Raw genomic sequence first — 23,435 nt, 5'->3', positions numbered from 1 at the left:
GCTTCATTGTTATGGACAATTTCATCCCTCAAGTCAACATTTTTTTCTCCTCCCACTTTTCAACGTTTAAGACCATCATCAGGATTCTATAGAAACCCAACATAATTACAGTTTAACAGTTTGTTTTTTTTAATTATTCAGTCAAGCTGACTAAGACTGATCTGCTAATTACACCATTCAGAGGAGTTCATGGTGCTTGACGGGAAGAGTTAGCCTGTGTCCTAAAAAGGGTTTCTATTGATTATAACGTTTCCACTCAGAGCTCCACATAAAACCCAGATCAATTTATGACTCAAACCCTTTCAAATATATATATATATTCACATGCTTTAATTTAGCTCACGCGTTGTCACATAACCACAAATATCAGAGGATTTTATGTGATGAACATAGTACAAAATAGTCAAGTGGAAGGGAAAAGATGCACAGTTTGCATTTGTTTCTTTCTTTACAAATACCCCCCACCCCCAAATAAAAAGAGATTTGAAACTATAAAAGTACAGCGATGTGGCTTAGGGGGGTTGAATACAAATCACGCCACGCTTTTCACATTTTTTGTGGATGTAAAGAAAACTTAAAAAGATGTACAGACGGCGCCATTCCTTCCTGGCCTGACAAATAAAATCCCGACAAGAAAACTAAAGCTTGTGTTTGTTGCGAGACAAAATGCACAAAACTTCAGAAAACTGACGTAGACGGACCCAGGCGCTGTGTCGTGATCAGGTTGCGCTGCTCCAGACTAATCTGCAGGTATTTTCAGTCCTAATTTGTCCACTTTCACACATGTTCTCCAACAGCTTATCCACGAAACCCACACCTTCCTCTTAAGCTGTGACCTCTTGCCTCACATTTCTTTCAAGGACGACAGATTCATTTTGACCCCTTAAAACGTCAGAAGGGGTGACGTCCTCATACCTCTCACACACACACGCTCCACGATGGCGTGGCTCCAGCAGCCCATCAGAAACGGATCAATTAGCGTCGTTTCCACCCCATTTTCTACAGACGGATCATCATCATCCGCCCACCTTGGCTCTGATTTGACGAATGTCCTGTGTCACGATAAACCTCACCCAGCCTCCCTATATAAGAAACAGAAACTTTTCCAAGATTTCAGCAAAAACAAAGTGTCCGCAGACGAAGGAGCAGACCTGTAGAAACGCTATTTTCTTGTGCGTAAAAATAAAAAAAATAATAAAAACTCACCCCCAAAAAGTGCCAAAACCGTCCTGGAGATGAAGAAGTCCGTCAGGTTCGCCGTGGTGTGCGTCGGAGTGTCTCTGCTCATCTCCTGCCAGTCCGTCGAAGCCTGGTACAAGCAGGTGACCGGACCCAGCTATTACTCTGTGGGCCGCGCCTCCGGGCTGCTGTCCGGCATCAGGAGGTCTCCGACCGTCCGGAGAGCTGAGTCCGAGGAGACGGTGATGGACAGCGGGGAGGCGGCGGGAAACAACTTGATCCAAGAGACCAACAAGCAAATCTCCGTCCTGAAGAACATGGTAGGCTCTCCTCGGAGAGCAGAAAGTTCATTTCTGCTCAGAGAATGATTGCGCGCGTAAAATCGTGCTTTCCGCTCAAGAGTTGCTGCTTTGCTAAAGATGGCATGAAAAGTGAAACGTTCTTTGAAACGCAAGAGGAACTCCGATATAGAGTACATGGCATTATGTCTACATGTGTGGCTTGCAAAAAATAATAATAATTTGCGCGTTGTGCTTTAATCTGCGTAAAGGCGCAGATTAAAGCGCAAAACAAACCGCTGTTCTACTAGTTCGAAATATTTGGGCTGAATCATATCAGTGAACACACACAGACACTGATTTACTAGTACAGACACACATAACTGAACCAAGTCTCTTCAATTCCTCACTTTGATTCTGATATTTCTACGAGTTTTTTTTTTTTTTTTTTTTTTTCAAAAGTGACATTGTAAGATAACGCCATGTTTCATTTCAACTTTGATTTCTCTCCAAACTCCAGGCCATCTGCCTGAAGGACATCTCTCCAAACCTGAAGAGCTGCGAGCTGCTGCAGGACGGGACGGGAACCTTCCAGTGCAAGGCAGATGTCTTCCTCACCCTGGACTCCTTGGACTGCCTGTCCGCATGAGTCTCCGTGAATCCTCCTCATCATCCTCCCCCCCAAAAAGAGAAAGAAAACAGACAGAAAGAGAGAGAAAAACCAGATATTTTATCTGGAAAAGCAGAAAAAAATCAAAACAGAGATGAGGGATGGATGGAGATTTTGCTTTGATGACGGACCGTTGCAGACTTTGAATGTTTTCTCTTATTTAAAGAAAAATGCTTAAAAAAAAAAACATTGTTCAGTTTTGCTTTTGGTTGCAAAGAAAAAAAAAATGAAAACAGGGGCAAAAAAACACAATGCCAGACAGTTTAGATAAAGCCATTTTCATTCCAACCCCTTTGCATAATATCGAAATGTTCAAAAATGTCCAGAGGTTTATCTGCAGTTTTCCAGAATTTCTGTAAATTACTTTTATTTATTTATCTATTAAAATGAACAAACAAACAATATTAACCTGCTGTTGTCTGAATTTGTTTCACAATCTTGAAAGGTTTGTTTTCATGTCTGTCAAAGAGGACAGAGTCACATTTATTCACATTTCAAATAAAAACACACACATCACCACTTCATCATATAAAGCACTTTTGGGTGTTTTTTTTTTTTTTAAGTTTCAGTAAAGCCTCCGTCAGTCATGGACAAATATTGTTTATTACTGAGGTCGGAGCACGTTGGCACCGTCGGTCGCTCAGGGGAATCTTCAGAAACAAACTCCGGAACAGCTCACACACGCAGGAGGCAGCGTTTTGCACGACAAATCAAGAGTTTATGTGAGAGGATGTGTCACAGGTGGAAAGAAAGGAAATTAAACCCAAGTCAGACGACCTCTGGGGTGTTTTTAATGTACACGTTTTGCTTCTAATAAGCTCCGCCACATGGCTGGTATTAAGTCAGTGGGACAGTTAATGGCACAGATTAAGATGCCTGCTGCGTCTGGGATCTCGGGCGAACACAAAACCCGCGAGCAGTTATACGGCCATGAGCGCCTCATTAGGAGGCTGTGACGCACGGCGCAGAGACACGGTGATGGATGAGGGGGAAAAACACACGATGGTATGCATGGGTGAATCCTGCGAGGAGGAAGGTAGCGGACAAACAGTAAATCCTCACCGCGCCTCTCTGCTGTGCTTCGGTCACAGACGCAAAAGCAAAGCCCGGGTGTTTTGGAAGCATTTCCAAAAGCTTCAGAGCTTGGTTTTGTGTTGTGAGAAGTTAAATATTAATAGAGGACGAACTTTGTTTTGGTTCATTTCAGTCTTTTTAAATGAAACTTCATTGAGGTCTCAGTCTATGGGGGTCCGTGGCGCCGCCGCCGGCTACAGGAGTGACACAGCTTCCAGGTTCTCCTTAATGATCGTCTCCATGACCACCTGAAAGACGACCTGGATGTTGGAGGTGTCGGTCGCCGTGGTGAAGTGGTGGTAGATGAGCTTCTTGGGGCTGTTGTTGAGCGAGACAAAAGTGGCGAGGATGAAGCGTGCGGCCGAATCGACGTCACAGTCCGCACCTGGAGGGTTGAGCAACAATTAGGTCACTTTTCTCTCATCAGTAACAATAAAAGTTCATTTTCATGGTTTTGCTCTCTGGTTCAGCCGTAAACCCATCCTCTAGAACTGGTGTGGCTTGAGAGGTTTGACAATCTCTGTATGGAACGCAAATGAACTATGACCCCCTGCACAGAGAAAGTAACTGGTTAATTAAATTCCTTACTGGAGCCTTAATGGTTGGATGCTAAATAGCTAAGTTTCCATTGGCTGCAGGATTTTATTGGCGCAGCTGTTTCTAATGGGCAAGAAAAACTCAAAGTGTTTAGAAATTCATCAGGGAAAGTGTGTAACAAGCGACTAAGAGCGACAATATTTCCTTCACAGCAGCATTTTGACAAACTTTGAGCCAAGTTACAGTTCACTTAGCTAATTTCAATAATTACTGTTTTCAAACACATTTTACATCCAAAAATACCAATACTTTTCCAGACTAATTTTTTTTTGTTATCAGATTGTTGACATGAAAATACAGAACATTTACCTGTTCTATAAAAGAAAAGAAAAAATCACAAATCATGAACCAACGCCACTGGACGCGAGTCAGCTGCATGATAAAGGGCTATTTCACAGCTTTTATGAAGAACCTTTGTTCAGCTCTCTTTCACAGTCTTTAAGTCTGTGAATTATCCCCCATTTTCTTCTAAAACAGTTTATGATCCACGGTATAAAAAAACATCTAGTGGTTTGTTTGGTGTCTAAATAAAACTCATTTTTGCCAATTTTTTCCATTTTTGCATGAATGTACGCTAAAGGACAATGTCAGCACTTCATGTAAAAAGCTTTCTTCTTTACGAAAATGCACATCTGTTAGATAATAATAATAATAATAATAATAATAATAATAATAATAATAATAATAATAATAATAATAATAATAACTGTAATTCATAATTTTCCAGACTTCTTAATATTACCTAGCAGCTCTGTGATTTGCCAATAAAACATGTGAAAACCACCTTAGGGTATACAAACTTTGTCTTAGTAAAGCTGTAAAATCTATAAATGTTAAAAAAGAAAAGGTGAAATTGGCCAAAATTGATCTACCTGTGCTCAGGATGAAAACAAAATCAGACTCGATTCACGCAAATATACTCTGTGCATCTTCATCAGACAGTGATGGGGAAATGAAGCTTTAATCAGAATCACGAGAAGCAGCTGGACAAAGAAGAATAAAGTTTGGAAAGACTTTGCTTCTTCAGCAGCAACATCTTAAAAATAAAGATGTTGGATCAATGTGGCAAACTACAATGAACTTCAAGTTTCAAATGAAAATGCGACAAAAATAAAGTCCATCATCTTCAAATTGGTCCTTTTAAAACCAGAGCAAGTTCACTTTGCAGTGCCGATGTTGCCTTTTCACCGTGGGTCCAGCAGAGAAACTGAAACAGCTTAGAAGAACGATTAATTCACAGCAGCTGAGAACCTGAGCACGAACTCGGACTCATCATGTCTGCGCTCAGGTTGCTCTGCTGGCTGACCCCAATCCAAGCCGCGTTAGCATCTTTATTGACATTTGCATGAGAGCAAAGAGGACACGGCTCCCATTGAGCCCGCTGAGACACGGGAGGTACGACACTGAGCAGACATACAAAACCTCCAGAAACAACAGCATGTGGGGCACCGAGAGCTTATTATCAGCCCCGTCTCTGTGCTTCATAAGCTGCCAAACCTGCTATGGGTTTATGCATCACTTTGTGGAGTTTTAAGGACCGACGTGTCTGAGTAAACTACTGAGGTGGAATAAGAAGCTTTTTAAAAATGTATTTAATGCATAAAATATGAGCAGGAAAGGCAGACGGATGCATGGTTGAGCATGTCTGTAATGGAGTTCATCAGCAGCAGAATCAGAGTTATTGGTCAAATCTTAGATAAGGAGCTAATCAGTCTGCATGATGGGCATACGACAGGTTTACTTAACCTTCAAAACCCTCTAGACCAGTGGTTCTCAAACTTTTTTCAGTGATGTACCCCCTTAAAAATATATTTTTAGTCAAGTACCCCCTGACACTGGCAAAACATTTTTGGAACAAAAAAGAGGTACAGTGCCTTCTTTTTCACTTTATCTATACTTTCAGCAGCATTGCTGCTACGCTTTAGCCACGTCTCCATAGTTACAGTGTAATCATGATAATGACAAGTCGTTGACGAGTGCCCTGGGTCCGTGGGTCAAACTAACTTGGTGGGGGGGTCCGTTTTATTTTAAAGGATATTGAAACTAAATACTGAATATAAAATTCAGTGCATGAACACACATTTATATTTTATCGAACTTTTTACAAAATAATTTTTCCCAAGACTTATTATGAGGAGCCTACTGATTTTTTAAAGATATTTTGAAAAGCTTCACGTACCCCCTGCAGTACCTCCACGTACCCCCAGGGGTACACGTACCCCCATTTGAGAACCACTGCTCTAGAGAAATGAGATGATGGTTAAAAGTCAAAGTTAAGGGCAGGGTCAGAATATTTACACATTGGTGCAAAATAAAGTATCAAATATCACATGCATGTCACCATTAATATATCATATAGATTTTTTAGTTGTTTTGTAGTAGCAAATTAGTGCATTTAGAGCTAATAAAGATCTGCTGAAGGTACAGGCTGCATTTTCTTCTCACAAATATTTAATGAACAGAATATCAGATGTTCGAATATTAATTTCTGAATACCTTAGAGTGAGCTTTAATCAAAACACACACTTACAGTGAGCTCAAAAAGAACATATGCCTCTGCTAAATTTCCCAAAAGGCATTTCTTTAATAATGTCAGACTCTAATTTCACTCTCAATGTTAAGCTTGTGGTCTAGATTGAGGTAGAAGAAGCCTTGTTTATAATACCAACATACTGACTCCAGGTTTTAAACCAAGGTTTAAACTTCCTGACCAGTTTCCTTTTGTCTGAAGGTCGTGTTGGAGATATTTATTCTTTTTTTTTTTTTATCAATTTGAATTTTGTTAGTTTATTCTTAGTTTACTTTATATTTTTGTATTATTTACAAAGTTTATTTGTAGGTTAATAATTGTTGATTTTATTTCATTTTTTAAATTTGTTTCTCTAAGTAAGACAGAAATAACTGCGGATCCATTCTCTATAAGTATAGGGACTGGTATAGGACCAGTATCCATTGGGTTTGGGGCCTATGGTTTTTTACCAGAGCAGGGGGAGGAGGCAGCAGGAAACAATGAAAAGTGTGATTTGGTTATTTGCTTGCCAACCTTTAAAAATAAACAGCAACCTTCAAGTTTTGGACTTGAAGGAAAAACAAACTCATGAAACAAACTAGGTTACAAAATGAAAGCTGCTTTCTGATCCAGCCAGCTCTCTGACTTCACTCTGGCATTGTCCATCTCCCCGGTAAGCTAATAGAAAATAAAAATGAGATTGCAACGAGTTTATTTGCTGCACTGGGGTAGGAAACTTCACCCCAGTGCAGCAGTAGTGGCTCATTGATTGAACTTTTATAGGATGTTTGGTTTGACAAACAATCGCCACTACAGGCCGGATGGTTGAGACTTTGACCCAGCTGGGTTTTCCAACAGGAAAATGATTCTTAATAAGTTTTGATCAGGCAGGACTTAATAACTATCACATAGCTAATGTTCTGCTCCACCTTTGAATTTTCACGTTATTCTTGTATGGGGTTATTAGAATAATACAGCAGAAACTGGAGGCTTTTAGTGTGAACTTAACATTATGCCTCAAAAGGAACTGCAGACGCTGACGTAAGTAATATAAATTTGACCAAATGTATGTTTTCTGGTAACGGTTCCATGAAAAACCTTTTCCCTGCTTTTTCAGTGATTCATGTCACACAGATCATAGAGGTCAATGACATTAGAAACATCTATTTTTGGTCAAACATTGTGCAGGTGCTGTTCACATGAATGCATAGGGATCCGTCCTACCTTTAAACTGGGGCAAATATAAGCGCAGATGCCGTCCTGTGTGTAAGATCTTGTCTTGGAAAAGGTCTATCTTGTTCATGAATAAAATCTGTAACAACAACAAACAGAGAAAGTCGGCTGGAAGCACAGGAACTGAGAAAACGTTGATTTGCAGAATGCCATCTGGAATAACAGGCAGATTTACTGTCATTTAGAAAGATTCACCCAAAAATCAATAGCTGTATTGATATGAAATTAGGTAATAACGGCACCTGACTGGAGTCATGCATCATGTGAACGTGATCAGCCAGCGGCTGAGCGACCGCGTCCATAAATCTGCATCTCTGCTCGTCGTCTCAGGAAAACACCGTCCTGGTACTTAAGGCTTTGTACCCAACCAATTAAAACTGTGACTTTGTTCTGCCTTTTCCCCGCTTGTCTGATCACAAAGTCAAACAAAACCAGAAAAAATCCCCCGGATGATAACAAAGGAGCTATAAGGTAGAGCAGATTTTCAATAAACAGGATGCGGAGCAACACCTAGGTGTGTAATTATCACTGACCAGCCACAGTGACGAGTTAATTGAGGTGGAGGTTACAAATTATCCTGCCACATAAAAAAAAAAAACACGTACCATTAAACAGTTTTATTTAATGAGCCTGTTAGCCGCCGTAATGTGCGGCCCCACACACAAAGCCGGCACATAAACACGTCACACGCAGGCATTTTAATTGCCCATTCGGCTGTAATGAAGCTTTAAATGAGTATGTATGACTAAAAAAAAGATAAAAGAAAAACTTAGTTGGGGTTTTCTGCAGGAGGAAACGTGTAAAACTATGTGCCTGTGATGCGATTAGAAAGTAATCAACGCAGTGACGTTTTATTTTTGAGCTTTGAATATGTCTTTGTTTCCACACAGATTAACCTGAACTAATGAAAACCGTGTTAGCGGTGAAAGGTTGCTGGAAAACACAGGAGAGTTCTCAGAAGTTGCCCTAAGTGGGCTTTAAATATAACTTGAGTCTGTGAGTTCATTGCTGTGAAGTTTTAATGTTATTACACACAGGAAGCTGGAAGAGAGGGGAAAAAATGTCACCTTGACAAAGATGAACTTAAATACAACAAGCTTTTCAATTAGTGGTGAGGAAACAGGATTTATCAAACAGCATTTTCCTGTCCGGTCTGTTGAAGAAGAACTTGTAGAAGTTTAGTTCAGGTGGATCCTGGTGGCCCTGGATGCTGTCTTGACTCGTTGGATTGGATCTGAGCCGACATGAGTTAAACTCTGAGTTCTTCTAATACTGGGTCTAATGTGAATAAATCTGACGGCAAAATGAAATACAGTGAGTGGCGTAGTTCGTTTGTTGTTTTGTCTGGAGTTTCTTCCTGTATATATGTGTGGATTTTAGGGATACAAACAACTGAACAATTTTCAATAAATGTTTTACTAGATCAAAATTAGTTCCAATCGATTAACTAATAACATCCGCTTAAACCTAATTTTAGCGCGGTAGTTTGGCCGCCATCCAGCAGAGGGTGCTGCTGGTCATCATGAAGCAGAGCCAGTTGATGCAGAAGCAAAGATGGCGGCGATATCCCCGGCGGGAAAGAGAAACGGTCCAAACAAAGTCCGTTGTAGGATGCAAAATGAACTTCATGTGGTTCTGTTTTGACACGTTTCACCTTAGTAGCGCTCATTCAGCCGAGCTGCATAAGGGAGAATGACCGCTTATTGATTAATTGTTAGTCGATCGATCAATCAGCTTAAGATTAATTAATCAATTGATAGCTTCCATCCCTAGTCCTGGTACTCTGCTTCTCACCCACAATCCAAACCTATGACTGTCATAAACTCTAATAAAACCAAGCTAAAGCCCCTTTCTCAGCTGGTCAGGACAGTAAAGGTCTTTTTCTCTGCGGTTTCCTTTGCCATCTTATCACAGTGATACTGCCATGTTATTCACATCTGTACTAAAATGTACGTATTCTCACAAACTGCAGGATTTCCCTGAATATTCAGGAATGTTTCTGCATCTCCACCATCGGTTTCAGCATTAGGTGTGAAGGAGGAAACAAAGTCTGAATTTTTGTTGGCTTATCAGCAGCATGACAGGATTTTAAGGTAAAGTGCAGCTGTGCCAGCCTGTGCATCGAAGCCTCAGATCTAATCTGATCTAATCTGATCTAATCTGATCTAATTGTTTGGTGAGTCTGCTAGGATTTGCAACAGCCTTGAATATTCTTGTACTGGTGAATAATTTAACTCAGTGTAGACCGATGGACTTGAATTTGTTTGTTTGGCGTCTTACAACATTTCCAGCAACAGTTGCTTCATTAGGTTATTTCTGATGTCATTTCGAATTGTTTTAGCATTAGCAATAACAGATTATACAGCAATAACAAATTGTCCTGGATGATAAATTGTCTCATAAATTATTACAATAAACAATAAAATTGTTGTTTTGAGGCTTACTTATACAAGTTCAGCTTCTCAAAGACCAATAAACTTTATTTTATTACAGAACACTCGACACTAGTGGAAGATATTTTACAAATCTAAAACAATCATGCGATTAATAATTGATTATTGCGACAGGGTTAGTTGACACACACATCCGAAGCAGGAATTTTCTGAATCAAGGACCTTCACAGCAGCATCTAGCCGCTGCTCATCCCGGGTACGCAGATTCAGATGTGTGTTTTTGTAAACGTGAGGCTGGATTTCAATCATTTTAGAATTAAAGTTGAGTGTGCTGTGTTTTTCCCACAGCTACAGTATGATTGAAGGAGTTCACAAAGTAAAACGGACATGATACTATAGGTTTAAAATGATTTCTCTTTCCCATCCAGAAAGACAAAGGCGCTTATGAAAAAGCATGACTATGATGAATAAATATTGAGCAATAGCTCTTTTGTTATGGAGCTCCAGACTCCACTAACAGTGTCTGTTAAAAACAGAATAAATCCTTTTCTGTCGTTCTCCACCACAGCTTAGGTTTGGTTCTGCTGAGGTGGAGGAAGTGATGAACGGCTTACCATGGAGGTGCTGCGGAAGAAGACGTTGTTGCAGATGGAGGAGAAAAGTTTCATGCTCTCCTGAAGGCGGTTCTGCAGGGAGAAGACAAAACACATCAAACAGCGCTTCAAATAATATAAAATTGGATTCAAGTCACTTTAATACTGTGAAGAAAACATGCGAATCAAAATGTTTGACTGTTCAGTCAGACACTTTAAAGTTCCAAGAGAATTTAAGCAAAATGAGTCAAAACATGTTTTCTTTTGTTTTTTTGTTGTTTTTTTTTTGCTGATTGTGCAGCGTTGTCGTCTGACTCGGAGTGATGTGTGAAACCTCGTACCACTGAGGGGTCTTCCACCAGAGTCATGTCGTATCCGCTGAGAGCCACGACAAACAGGACCGCTCGGACGTCCTCGAAACAGCTGATCCACTTCCTGCGTTCGGTTCTCTGACCTCCAACGTCGTACATCCTGAAACAAACAGAGCAGACGCAACATGCGGAGGTCACTGATGAGCAGTGTTTTGTTTCTGTAAGCAGCTGTACGTACAATCGTTTAGGAATGTATTTTAGTGTTGTCCCGATCCGATACTGATATCAGAAATCAATCCTGAATCAGCCAAAAATGGGTCAGTTGTTCTCATACCTGTCATTGTTGACTACTGATCTTTGCTTGATCTGGTTTTATCACTTGATCAAGCCTTTTCAGTCATTCCACACTACAAAATAAGTAGTAAAAGTATGTTTGATTTGTGGTAATATTGTATTGGATCGATATTGGCATCAGTCAATAGTCAAAGGTATTGTATCAGAAGTGAGAAAGTTGTATCAAAATACCCCTAATGTATTTATTTTAGTCATCTAAAATAAATAGCAACACAACATGAGAAATTTTAATTATTTCCCTCTTACAGATTTAATCTATTTTTGTTTTTTGATCAATCTGATCAAAAAAGACTCCCAGAGTGTAAACGCAGCCCTATAACCAGACTGAAATGACAGAATTAGATGCATTTTTAAGCAAAACACATGAAGATTAAAAGTCACATCCATAGTCCCAAATCAAACATTAGCTACACACTAAAGTAAAGATTATAAAAAACATATTTTTGGCATGAACAGTTAATTTTATCGAGCTCTTTGGGAAAAAGGAACTGATATAGTTTGTCTTATTTTAGTTTGTTTTTTCTCTCTTTCTGCTGTGTTGTTCAATCGGCTGTCATGGAGGCTAAAACCTGCAGATGAGATTATGGTGACATATTTGGGAAGAAAAAAGCAAACATGTAATGAGATCTACATGATTGCACCTGCCTTCGTCTGAGGTACATTGCATTGATTGTTAATTGGAAAAAGTCTTCAAAGAAGGCCTTGTTTGGGTTTTATGAAATGACGTTTCTTTGTTACTCAGACTCCTTTTCAGGCTGCAGCTGGCAGCAGAAATTGAATCCTGATCAACAAACACATTGTTTTGGTTTGAGATGAGAGTCTGAAATTTTCCAAAGCATCACACACGGTGCCACACACGTCTGCCGGCAGAGTCCGCGCCCTTAATACCCTCTTCGATTTTCGCAACGTGGCAGCAGCACGAAGAGCGAAAAAGGTCAACGTTCTCCAGAAGGATGAAACAAAAAGACGGCAGGAATGCAGGCACGCAAACGGAAAGGGGGGGAAAGACGCATCCGTCCCTCTTCACCCATTTCCAGAGCCAGATGTGTCATCGCCCACCTTCCTTGTCGAGTGTCTGTGGAGGTAGCGCCACGCTTTATTGAGAGGGGAAATGAACATGTGGAAACGCAACAAGGGAAGCGCACAGGAAAGGGAGCGCAGCATAAATGTCAGATTATAATGGAAATTTTCCACTGAGATGGAAGACAGGCAAAACGCCGATGTGTCATCAAAGACTCGTTCACCTCCCCTTTAATAACGCTACTTTTAAATCTCAGGGGTTTTTCTCAATATTATTCAAAACAAACCAGAAACAAGAAGATGCTTCTAGTCTGACATCTGCCACCAGTTTAGATGATTAACACAAACAGCAGACTGACCTGAGCTGACATCAGAACTACGTCTAGCAATGTATAGAGTTAGAGATTATCTTCCAACAACAGATAAAACCTCGGCGATGTCACCAGTGATGTCACCAGTCAGCTCTCACCTGAAGTGATGAACGAGGGATGAAGTCTGTGTCAAATTCATAAACAGCCTCCTCATTTTCCACATAAGTAGAAATTCATCTGTGTTGCATTTCCGATGAAGGATCCCAGGTTTTGGGTAAGGAATGTTGAAATATGGCAACAAAAAAAACCCAACAACAACAAAAACATAAAACTAAGGAGGCATTTATGAGGCCTGGAAGAGTCTGTGATTTAACATCGGTGTTTTACAGATGTGAATAATTACTGAAAAAGTGAATCCGTCCATCCATCCGGACTCACGACCTCATCAAATGAGATCAGAAACTTAAGGAAAGGTTGTAATTTTTTCATGTCAATTGTGATCAAAGTATTTAGAAACATCAATAAAGTGATCGATTTTGTCAAATTACCAAAATTACAAATAATCTGCAGATTATGTGTGTTATTTTTATTTGAATATTTTTAAACACCTTCTAGTTCATCAGCCTCCCTCCACCCTCCGCCTCCACCCGTCCCCCCGGCTCCTGTTATTCATGACCCATGATGCTCAGCCTCATCTGCAGGGAACTAATTGTAATTATCAGACAGCCTCATGTTAATGATGCAGAGAAGATCCCTATTACAGCTACAGGTCAAAGGTCAAACGCAAACTCTGTGCTGCTAACCGAACCACACACACTCAAGTGTGAAACACAAAGACATGGAGGATATTTTTAGTTCTGACCATACATAAATAATATTTATACATTTTCTCAACTTTAACCCTTTAATTGACAGCTTTAGTGAAAAAATCTCCCTATCCCTCCTTTTTCAATAGGAATAAAAATGTTTGCAAATTTTGGCAACTATGACGATTCAAATGAATTTATGTGCAAAGTTTGTAAATGAATTTCTCCTTTATACATGAAACATTTTAAAGATTGATGTAGAAATATCATGTGCATGTATTTCTGTCTATTTTTTTAAAGAATACTTTCTTTAACTTCAGTACTCCCCGTCCATAAATACTCACAAATTTAAAATGATTGTTTAATAGTGGATTCTATTTTGTGAACATGAAAGAGTCGAAAAATGGCAGCAACTTTATTTGCCTTTTTTTTGTGTAAACTTATTGCAACATTATGAAAAAGTACAAAAAAATCCCTAAAAGACACAGATAGTTCTGAGTTTAAAAGGCAAAGTTTATAAACCACATAAGAAAATATAAAGAAAGAAAACACAAAATCAGACCAAATTTTAGGCCATTTACATAATTGCCATAAATTTCACAAAATAAGTACATATAAATAAAAAAGTTCAGAGGTCCTGGAGGGTTAAGCATATATCTGTATATATAAATCTATATATCTATATCTATAAAAAAAAATATATATATATATATTTATATATATATTTAATATAATGCTGCAGTGAAGCGACGTTGTGGCTGAAAACAGGCCGTCTGTTTTTGTTATGCAGCATCATGATTAATGGCAGATTAAACTTTGATGACTAATGTAGGATCACCGTAAAACATAAAATGGTGATAAATCATTCAAGTCACGTAAGTCTAAATAAAAACAGTCTTCAGTGTTAATGTTGATGTGATCCCATTGAGTCATACTGTACTTGTCTGCACACACACACGCACACACGCACACACACACACACACACACACACACACACACACACACACACACACACACACACACACACACACACACACACACGCACACACACACATATCAGCAGCTAATGGGTTAAATGCGGTCTAACTGCTTCACAGCACAAAGCTTTACGTTTCCATGACACAGATACGGCAAAGGTCTAAGGGTTCAAAAAATGTCAAAAATAAAACTCTGAAAAGTGTGGCGTGTATTTGTATTCAGTCCCCTTCACTCTGACACCCCTAAATAAAATCACGTGCAACTAAACCTCCTTCTCCGTTCTCAAGTCTGACTCTAGCTGGTTTAGGTCAGGTCCGGTTCTGAGATTTTGTGTGTCTCCATCGGCGGTGTGCTGCTCGCTATGTGGAGCGTAAATACGGGCGTGAACCTGCCCGACACGCCAATGATGTCATTTCGTGCCGAACCGTTAGGCCGCCAGTTCCGCTGAAATTTCTCGGTACTTTTGTTCGTTGAGTTTCCCCGTCCAGTTAACGCTTTCTGAACCGCAGTTAGACCACAACTGGAAACAAAATGTCTGGACCTCGAGGTTCGATCATGGAACTATGGATTTGTCTTGCGTCGGATGACACGGGCCGATCGATGAAGGCGGTCTGCAGCCAATCAAATCGCTTACGTGCAAGAACTGGCGACTTCTGACATGTATGAAAAAAATAAAGGGAGGAAGAAGGAGAGAAAGAAAGATATATACAAAGAAATAGGGTAAGAATGTCTAGAAACAAAAGAATGATAACAAAAAGTCAACACATGAAACTTCATTTCCAAAGACGTCGAATGACAGAAGAAGCAGCAGAATAAACATCTGACTTGTGAACACAGACAGCCTCATCAGAAGCTAAAACGATTTACCAATCAAGCTGCACCATCAGTCAGCATCCTCAGTCTCTCAGAAAAACATCAATACTTTAATTTACATTCATCAATATCTGCTGACACAAACTCCTTTATCATATGATTTAGTCATCACAACGTTTTGTTGTTTTTTTGGCAACATTCGGTTTTAAAAATGCATTTCTTCCCTTTTTTATTGTTTCTATGCATATTGTGAAAAGCTGAACTGGATGGTTTTATTTTATTCCGTTTGTTAAATTGTATTCATGTTTTGCTGGTGTTTCTAAAATGGCAAAAGTATAGTATTTTATCTGAATTGGAAAATGCTCAATGAGGCGTCTGAATCACCTCCAAATGAGCTTTTCAGTGTCTGAAATTAAAACTCTTTTGTAATTCAAATGAGATTTAGACTTTCATAGACGCTCATACCGATAAACGTTGGTATGAGCGGGACGCCGGGCCAACAGATCAATCGAAAACCACCTTACATGCAACAACAAGAGACGAAATCATCTAGAGCTCAGACAGCAATCTCAGTAAGCGCTGAGATTGCTCTTAAAGCTGCAGGAGAAGGAGTGCTGGGCGCAGATGTTCACGCCGACGAGAAACCTTCAACATACGAGGCAATAAGACGGATCCAGACGCAGAATGCTCGGCGTGAACTCGCCCCTAATTCTCACAATATGAAACCAGAGCAGGGGAAGTGTTTCCATTAAACTGCTGCGGATGCCTTGAAAGCAAAAACTTTTCAGCTCCGAATCTCAGAGAGCAATAAAACCTCCCTCCATCCCTGACGAACACAAACCAGCTCTCCAAATCCCTTTAAAACCCATTTGGGGGCTCAGTTTGATATAATTACATTAATTTATGTAAAGCTACTCATCAAACCCGAGGGCTAGATCTTCTTGCACATCAACCTGCGCGCAGATATGCACACAGAGCCCGACACAAACACTCGAGCTGCTGCATGTCAAATATCTAGACCCAATTATTTATCTTCTCAAGCAGATAAGAAAAGAGGAAGTGGGGAGAGGATCCACCTGAGACTTCCTCTGGCTCCGACCTGACACCGTCACACCGATGGCGTTCATACGGGAAACATCCAGAATAAAGTAAATAAATCAGAGAGCGGCATCTGAGTGACGCAGTCAGTAAAACTGCCAGGGAAAATCGGCGTCTGTCTGCACCAGATGACAGATCCATTAGCTTTTAAGGTGTTTCAATGTTGCCAAAACTTTTTCCGGGGCGTGAAATTTTCCTGTCAACTCAGACGTCCCACAAGCCAGCCACATATCTAAAATAAGCGTCTAGGTGTCACACGAGCGGCCCAGAGCGGAGTCGCCGGCTGACAGATCGGCTCTCTACTGCGTTTATATGCAAAGCAGAGGCCGTCTGAAAAGCAGAGGTAATGATATTTACTGTCACCGCTTCACGGCGAGTGTAGCGTCAGATCAGGATGAAAGAGGTTCATTCTGCGGCAGGACGGAGGAGAGAGAAACTTAGAAACAGGGGAGAAGTAATCAGATTTTACTGAATATGACGAGAAGCACAATGCCACGGGACGCTAGCACGCAGAGAAAAACAGACGAGTTTGGGCTGCATTTGATTTGATTGGATTTTTTTTTTTAAAGTTTGCTTTGTGCATGCATACAAATGCAAAGGCATTTGTTAAAAAAAATAGATCACTTCCCTTCACAATTATGGTGTACTTGTACTTGTAACCTTTGTTGTATATCACAACAAATGTCAATAAAACACATTAAAATTTGTGATTGTGACACGAGCTTTATCTTTCCAAGTTAGATTTCCTGGATTTGGCTGACACGTTTCATTTGACTTTTCTGGCTCCGAACTCAGAAACCACAAGATTTTCAAACCTTTGTGATGCTTTCAAAGTTTTCGTTTTATGGCATTTTCCCCTCTTTCCTTCAGTCCGGTCTCTGTATTGCAGAGACCATTGCAGACTATTGTGTGGAGCGTTCTTAGAAATAATCAAGGAAAGTGGACAGAAAAATCCCAAAAATCTGTTCTCCAGTGTACCAAAGAACAAGGTTCTTTTGCAAGAAAATATATGAGTGTGAAGTTTTAAAGAGATAGTAAAGATCAGGACTCTGGAGACGCAGACTCTCTGCGATAATCCCTCTGTTGGGACTGAAATCAAACTTCTGTTTTTCTACAAGTTTAACTAAAGAATAAGTTACAACTGGGCCTGTCAAAATAAAAAATAAATCAATTACAGTAAAACAAACTCAATCATTTTAATTTGCTTGATTTATTGTTTTTCTTTTTTCTCTCTCTTTCTACCAAAACAGGTCTTCAGTCTGGTGCTCTCATCTCAACTATCCCTTTTTTTGGAAATACCATTTTGTCTACAGAGACTGCAGAATTCATTTTATTTGTTGTTTCTGTTGTTTTGTTTATTTATTTTGGATATTTAAAATGTCTTCCAATTCCAATGTTTAAATGTTCATCAGAATAAAGTTTACTGATCTTAAAGCATGTGTTCTTCCATTGTTAGCATTATATTACTTGAAAATTGTCTCAAAATGACATTATTATTCTTTACCTCAATAAGTTCTGGGACAATTTATCGTCTGGCAAAATGTGCTGTCATGACCGGCCCAGTTACAACAAACTGTCTCAAAATAACAAAGCACCAGATTTAATGGGTTTTTTTGTGAAGTTGGGGATCATGTGGTCACAAAGTTATTGTTCTTTTTTTTTTTTTTTTGATTACTAAATTAGTTGACGATTGTCTGAATAATCCATTAGTCAGGATTCATTCAATTAATCATTTCAGTCCTAATTTGAACAGAAAACCTGGGTTGATCAGTGGGTTAGGGTTAGTTTGTGATGAAGTATGACGATGTGGGAGCAGCTCATCGAACACCGATGAACAAGATCTGAGATGCGGCCCTGATAAGAGCGAGCCGCCGCTCCCCTCAAAAACGACGACTAATATTCATTCTGACATATTGAATCTCGGCGTCACGTCTCGGGCTAATCTCCAGGCCGTGGACTGAGATAAGAGAGAGCTGCAGGCGGAGAAGTGGAGAAAGGTGGAGCAGAGAGGGCCTCTACCTGAAAGTCAGGTGGTTGACTTTAAACTGGGTCTCTATCACGCCCGTCGTCCTCAGCCGCACTCGGAGGACGTCCGTCTCTGTGGGCACGTAGTCTGCAGACGTGAGGCGGCTCATGTTCTCAAAGAAACTGAGCAGAGAGAGAAGAAGAAGAAGAAAGAAGGTTAAAAAGAACGAAGGGCGACGAGGAAAACAACTTGCAGTCAAACTGGAGATCAAACGAGGAATCAGTCATCGGCGCATTGTGTTTGTCCTGGTCGTGTCGGCTGCCAGTTAGTGGGTTGGGTGTGGATGATAAGGCGGGATCCCCCCTGGGGGCTCATCACGATGAATATTCAGAGTCGTTTACCATAATAAACACACTCAGGCTAAGCTTCCAAACACTGATTAGCTGCTAACACAAGCCGCCGTGATCGACTGTATCATGAGCGAGCACACACACTCGGTAAGATCTGGTCTTTTTACACACACACACACACACACACACACACACACACACACACACACACACACACACACACACACACACACACACACACACACACACACACGCACGCACACACACACACACACACACACACACACACACACACACACAGAGGCATCTCCACCTATGTGAACTGACTGTGACATTCTCAGCTAGTCATCCTGGATCAGTTTCTTGGACAAAGACAGACGTCCTGCTGCTTTAAAAGGGAAGAAAGAAAAGACACTCGAGTTTGTTTGCTACTTCTGTTGATCTGAGAAACACTTCGGGTGTCAGAGACATGTTTAGTTTATTAAAGATGTTTAGTTTATTAAAGATGTTTAGTTTGTTAAAGATGTTTAGTTTATTAAAGATGTTAAAGATGTTTAGTTTATTAAAGATGTTTAGTTTGTTAAAGATATTAAAGATGTTTAGTTTATTAAAGTTATTTAGTTTGTTAAAGATGTTAAAGATGTTTAGTTTATTAAAGTTATTTAGTTTGTTAAAGATGTTAAAGATGTTTAGTTTATTAAAGATGTTTAGTTTGTTAAAGATGTTTAGTTTATTAAAGATGTTAAAGATGTTTAGTTTATTAAAGATGTTTAGTTTGTTAAAGATATTAAAGATGTTTAGTTTATTAAAGTTATTTAGTTTGTTAAAGATGTTAAAGATGTTTAGTTTGTTTAAGATGTTTAGTTTATTAAAGATGTTAAAGATGTTTAGTTTGTTAAAGATGTTTAGTTTGTTAAAGATGTTTAGTTTGTTAAAGATGTTTAGTTTGTTAAAGATGTTAAAGATGTTTAGTTTATTAAAGATGTTTAGTTTATTAAAGATGTTTAGTTTGTTAAAGATGTTTAGTTTATTAAAGATGTTAAAGATGTTTAGTTTATTAAAGATGTTTAGTTTGTTAAAGATATTAAAGATGTTTAGTTTATTAAAGTTATTTAGTTTGTTAAAGATGTTAAAGATGTTTAGTTTATTAAAGTTATTTAGTTTGTTAAAGATGTTAAAGATGTTTAGTTTATTAAAGATGTTTAGTTTGTTAAAGATGTTTAGTTTATTAAAGATGTTAAAGATGTTTAGTTTATTAAAGATGTTTAGTTTGTTAAAGATATTAAAGATGTTTAGTTTATTAAAGTTATTTAGTTTGTTAAAGATGTTAAAGATGTTTAGTTTGTTTAAGATGTTTAGTTTATTAAAGATGTTAAAGATGTTTAGTTTGTTAAAGATGTTAAAGATGTTTAGTTTGTTTAAGATGTTTAGTTTATTAAAGATGTTAAAGATGTTTAGTTTGTTAAAGATGTTTAGTTTGTTAAAGATGTTTAGTTTGTTAAAGATGTTTAGTTTGTTAAAGATGTTAAAGATGTTTAGTTTATTAAAGATGTTTAGTTTATTAAAGATGTTTAGTTTATTAAAGAGCACGTTTTTGCCTGCGATAGTAAACATTTTTTAGATGAGCAGCTCCTAAAAGTCATCCATCAAAATTAATTTATTCACTTCATAAATGCTAAGCCTGATTTCTGTTACCATCTTCCCGGGAAATAAAAAGTCATCATACATGAAGGTTAAATGAACTATTGAGATGCACACATGGGCCCAGAAATGTCATTGTTGTCATTTAATAAACCTCTAAAATGTGCTGTTTTTGAATACTTCCTTATATATTTATTATTCTTAAATGCATATGATTATTTGATTCCATGTTAGAAAATAGGTGACTCCAAAAAATAGTGTGAAAAATAAAATATTCTGTAGTCACACTTAAAAACAGCACAGATGAGTAAAAAGCCTGTGTGTAAAAACCTCTGGTGATATATTAGGGTTTCCCTCAGTGTGTTATAAGCCACCAGGCTTTACTTGTACCTCCACCAGGGTAAGCATTGCTTATTTATTTTAGTTTTTTTTAAATGCTAGCATTTTTTAAGACGTTATAGTTGGTGTTCAGATATTAATCTTCCAAACACATAACACATAATTATCAAGTGATATTTTCAAATTTCCTGTCAACTTTAACCATTTTAGACTCAAAACACAGAGGGCTGCTGGATGAGTGACTGTCCTACCATCCACCCACTGGGCTTAGCAAGTTTTCTGGGGTTAACCTTGTATATTTACTGTTGGCCCTAATAATTCGTCCTGTGTTAAATGCTGTTCTGCCTGCTGATTCATGAAATGTCTTCCATTATCCTTCTCCACACTTTTCCAGATTTGGGAAATCTTGAAATCAAAATTAATGCTGTCCAGGGTTTTTCAAGACTGCAGAGGATTTACCTATGAACACACACCAAGTTTCAGACCAGAGTCCAGCGGTCGGACGTGTCAGCAAGCATCCTCACATGTAACACACAGAGTGTGCATGTGGGGGTGTGTGTGCGTTTGTTTCTAATACCTTGTGGGGACCATTTTTCTGACATATACTACGTTGCGGGGACACACTGCTCCTTGTGGGGACCGAAGCCTGGTCCCCACCCCACAAGGGGAAACGCTATTTTTGGGTCAGGGGTCAGATTTAGGACTAAGGTGTGAATTGAGTTTTGGATAGGGTTAGGTCTGTAATGGTTAGGGTTAGGGTAAGGTTTAGGCTGTAGAAATGAATGGAAGTCAATGGAAATTCCCCGCAAAGATAGCTGCGCAAACATGAGTGCGTGTGTGTGTGTAGGGGTGTGTGTGTGCGTGTGTATGTGGGTGTGTGTGGGTGTGTGTATGTGTGAGGTGATGGATGCTGGTTCTCAGTGGGAGCCAAGGGGCCTGTCGGTGTGGATAACCCCAGAAGCGAGGCCTCTAACTGGGGCAGAGGATGAGAGCAGACGGCCTCCTGGTGCTCCTCAGCACTTTGTTGCCACCGCATCACAAACACAGAGACACAAACACACACACACATTAACACACACCGTCTCCTCTACAATTATATTTCACTTTCACCCATTACCTATTCCTGTTTATATCAACACATACAGATTCTACGGCTGCTCACTTCAGTAGACAAATGAAGAAAACAATGCATCACTTAGTGGCCACTTCACAATTATTGTTGGTCTAATCCAGGCTGGTACCGAGTTCTGCAACATGCAGGATTTCTTCTCTGACTCCCCGTCACGTTGGCCAAAAATGACAGAAAAATCCGTTTCTTTTTGAAAAACAAAGTAAAAAGTTTTAGCTGTATTTGTATCGCCTTTCATGCAATATCCGCAAGGATTGGTTTAAAACCTTATAAAAAAGGCTGCAAACCAAAGGGGTTTTTATTATCTGAAGTGAAAAATATGTGTATGTTTTGTGCAATTTTGGTTGAATTACTGCTCTGAGTGTGTTGTTCATTCAGCAAATTTCATATATACTCCAGTTATCCTTAATCAACTACTAAAATAGTTGACAATTTTTCAATTCACGGTTAATCGTATTAATCGTTTCAGCCCTAAACACATGGCACACGTTTTCAGATCTTTAGTGTAAAAAAAAAGAGGAACTATCATTTCCCTTCCTTTTCCCCACTTATTATTTATCTCACTAAAACACAACAAGAGAGTTTTTTTGTTTTTGTTTTTAAAGATCTCTAAAATCCAAAACACTTCTGCGGTATTTGATCCCATTAATTAAAGTCGCTTAACTCCCATGTATCTAAAAACAGAGCCGGGCTCTCCAGATGCTGACTTCAAGTGACAGCCAGCATCAGCTCCTCTGCTCCGCTAATTAGACTCCCGCTTCTCCTCCGCTCAGCGTGAGAAAATTACTCACTACAGCGCCGAGTCGTTCAGCTCGTACTCGTAGCCGCGGGCGGCCGCAGCCCTCACCCCCTGGTCGGCCCACAGGCAGGACAGGGCGTGGCTCAGGAAGGGGAGCAGCACCTGCTCCTCGTCGAAACACCGCCCGCACGACAGGACCGAATGGGCGTGGACCTGCGGAGACGACGAGACAAGGAGACCAGGAGGCCAGATGGATTATTAGGGAGGTAAAGCGTTGGTGACGGTGGAGTTTAGGAGTCTGCCTCCACTTTTTAGACTCGGTCATCACTAAAGATGCTGAAATGAATGACTGAGCGCACGAACAGAGATGTGAAAGTGGGCAGACACGCCCTCTGTGACATTTATTAGAGGAATTATGCTGGCCATCATCTCCCAGCAGGATGTGCAGGGTGGGTGGTGACAGGAGGAGCTTCGATAACTCAAGAAACAAAGTTCAAATCAAATCAGACCTCGCACTCTCACCACCCACCTGCCTCCTCGGTTTCAGCTGTGTTCCGGGCAGATTGAGTGTCGACATGCCGCCCTCTAGTGGCTGACTCTGTACAGTGCAAGCACCACTCAAAACAATTTAAAGGTGACCTATTATGCCTCTAGGGATAGGTTATTCAAAACATGATTATCGCTTTTCTTTTTGCACAGAATCATTCTTAGATAATTAAATTTTAGTCTGCTCAGTTCTGCCTATTTTGAGCTCCTTCCAGAATGAGCTGTTTTTAGGAAGTCCTGCCACTTTAAATCCAAATAAGCTGCTGCTGGCCACGCCCTCCAACTCTATGTTCACAATCACATGTGAAAATGGCTGCAAACAGATGCGCAACTATTCAACTGTACAAGTTTGAAAAGCAGAAGAGGAGCCTCCTGTACAACCAACAAGACTGCAGCAAGTGGTTTCTGGATGTTAAGTCACACTTGTCTTTTCCAGATGACCAAATGTGCTGGAGCTCAGCTTAGGTTGCTAGGTAACGGTGCAGTGCAAATCGATTGCGACTCAAC

At 39.6% G+C, this 23,435-nt stretch overlaps 2 protein-coding genes across 2 annotated transcripts in view; one reads left to right on the top strand and one right to left on the bottom strand.

Moving 5' to 3' along the window:
• The first annotated feature begins 68 nt into the window (after positions 1-68).
• npb (neuropeptide B) lies at positions 69-2,550 on the top strand. The gene is made up of 2 exons (XM_005805077.3): positions 69-1,499; positions 1,978-2,550. The coding sequence occupies exons 1-2, from the start codon at positions 1,236-1,238 to the stop codon at positions 2,104-2,106; spliced, it is 393 nt and encodes a 130-aa protein (XP_005805134.1). The 5' UTR covers positions 69-1,235; the 3' UTR covers positions 2,107-2,550.
• A 100-nt stretch (positions 2,551-2,650) lies between these two features.
• LOC102222625 (guanine nucleotide-binding protein G(o) subunit alpha-like) overlaps positions 2,651-23,435 on the bottom strand; it is a 32,904-nt gene continuing 12,119 nt past the window's right edge. The window contains exons 5-10 of the mRNA XM_023333484.1: positions 22,435-22,595; positions 18,238-18,366; positions 10,868-10,997; positions 10,548-10,619; positions 7,532-7,619; positions 2,651-3,586 (exon numbers count right to left, since the gene is read on the bottom strand). Coding sequence (XP_023189252.1) covers positions 3,396-3,586; positions 7,532-7,619; positions 10,548-10,619; positions 10,868-10,997; positions 18,238-18,366; positions 22,435-22,595 — 771 coding nt within the window. The 3' untranslated portion in view covers positions 2,651-3,395. The remainder of the gene's footprint in view (positions 3,587-7,531; positions 7,620-10,547; positions 10,620-10,867; positions 10,998-18,237; positions 18,367-22,434; positions 22,596-23,435) is intronic.

Source organism: Xiphophorus maculatus, chromosome 5, assembly GCF_002775205.1.
Source record: "Xiphophorus maculatus strain JP 163 A chromosome 5, X_maculatus-5.0-male, whole genome shotgun sequence".
NCBI classification, from domain to species: Eukaryota; Metazoa; Chordata; class Actinopteri; order Cyprinodontiformes; family Poeciliidae; genus Xiphophorus; species Xiphophorus maculatus.
Note: the sequence above shows the minus strand (reverse complement) of the source record. Positions and strands in the feature narration are given on the sequence as shown.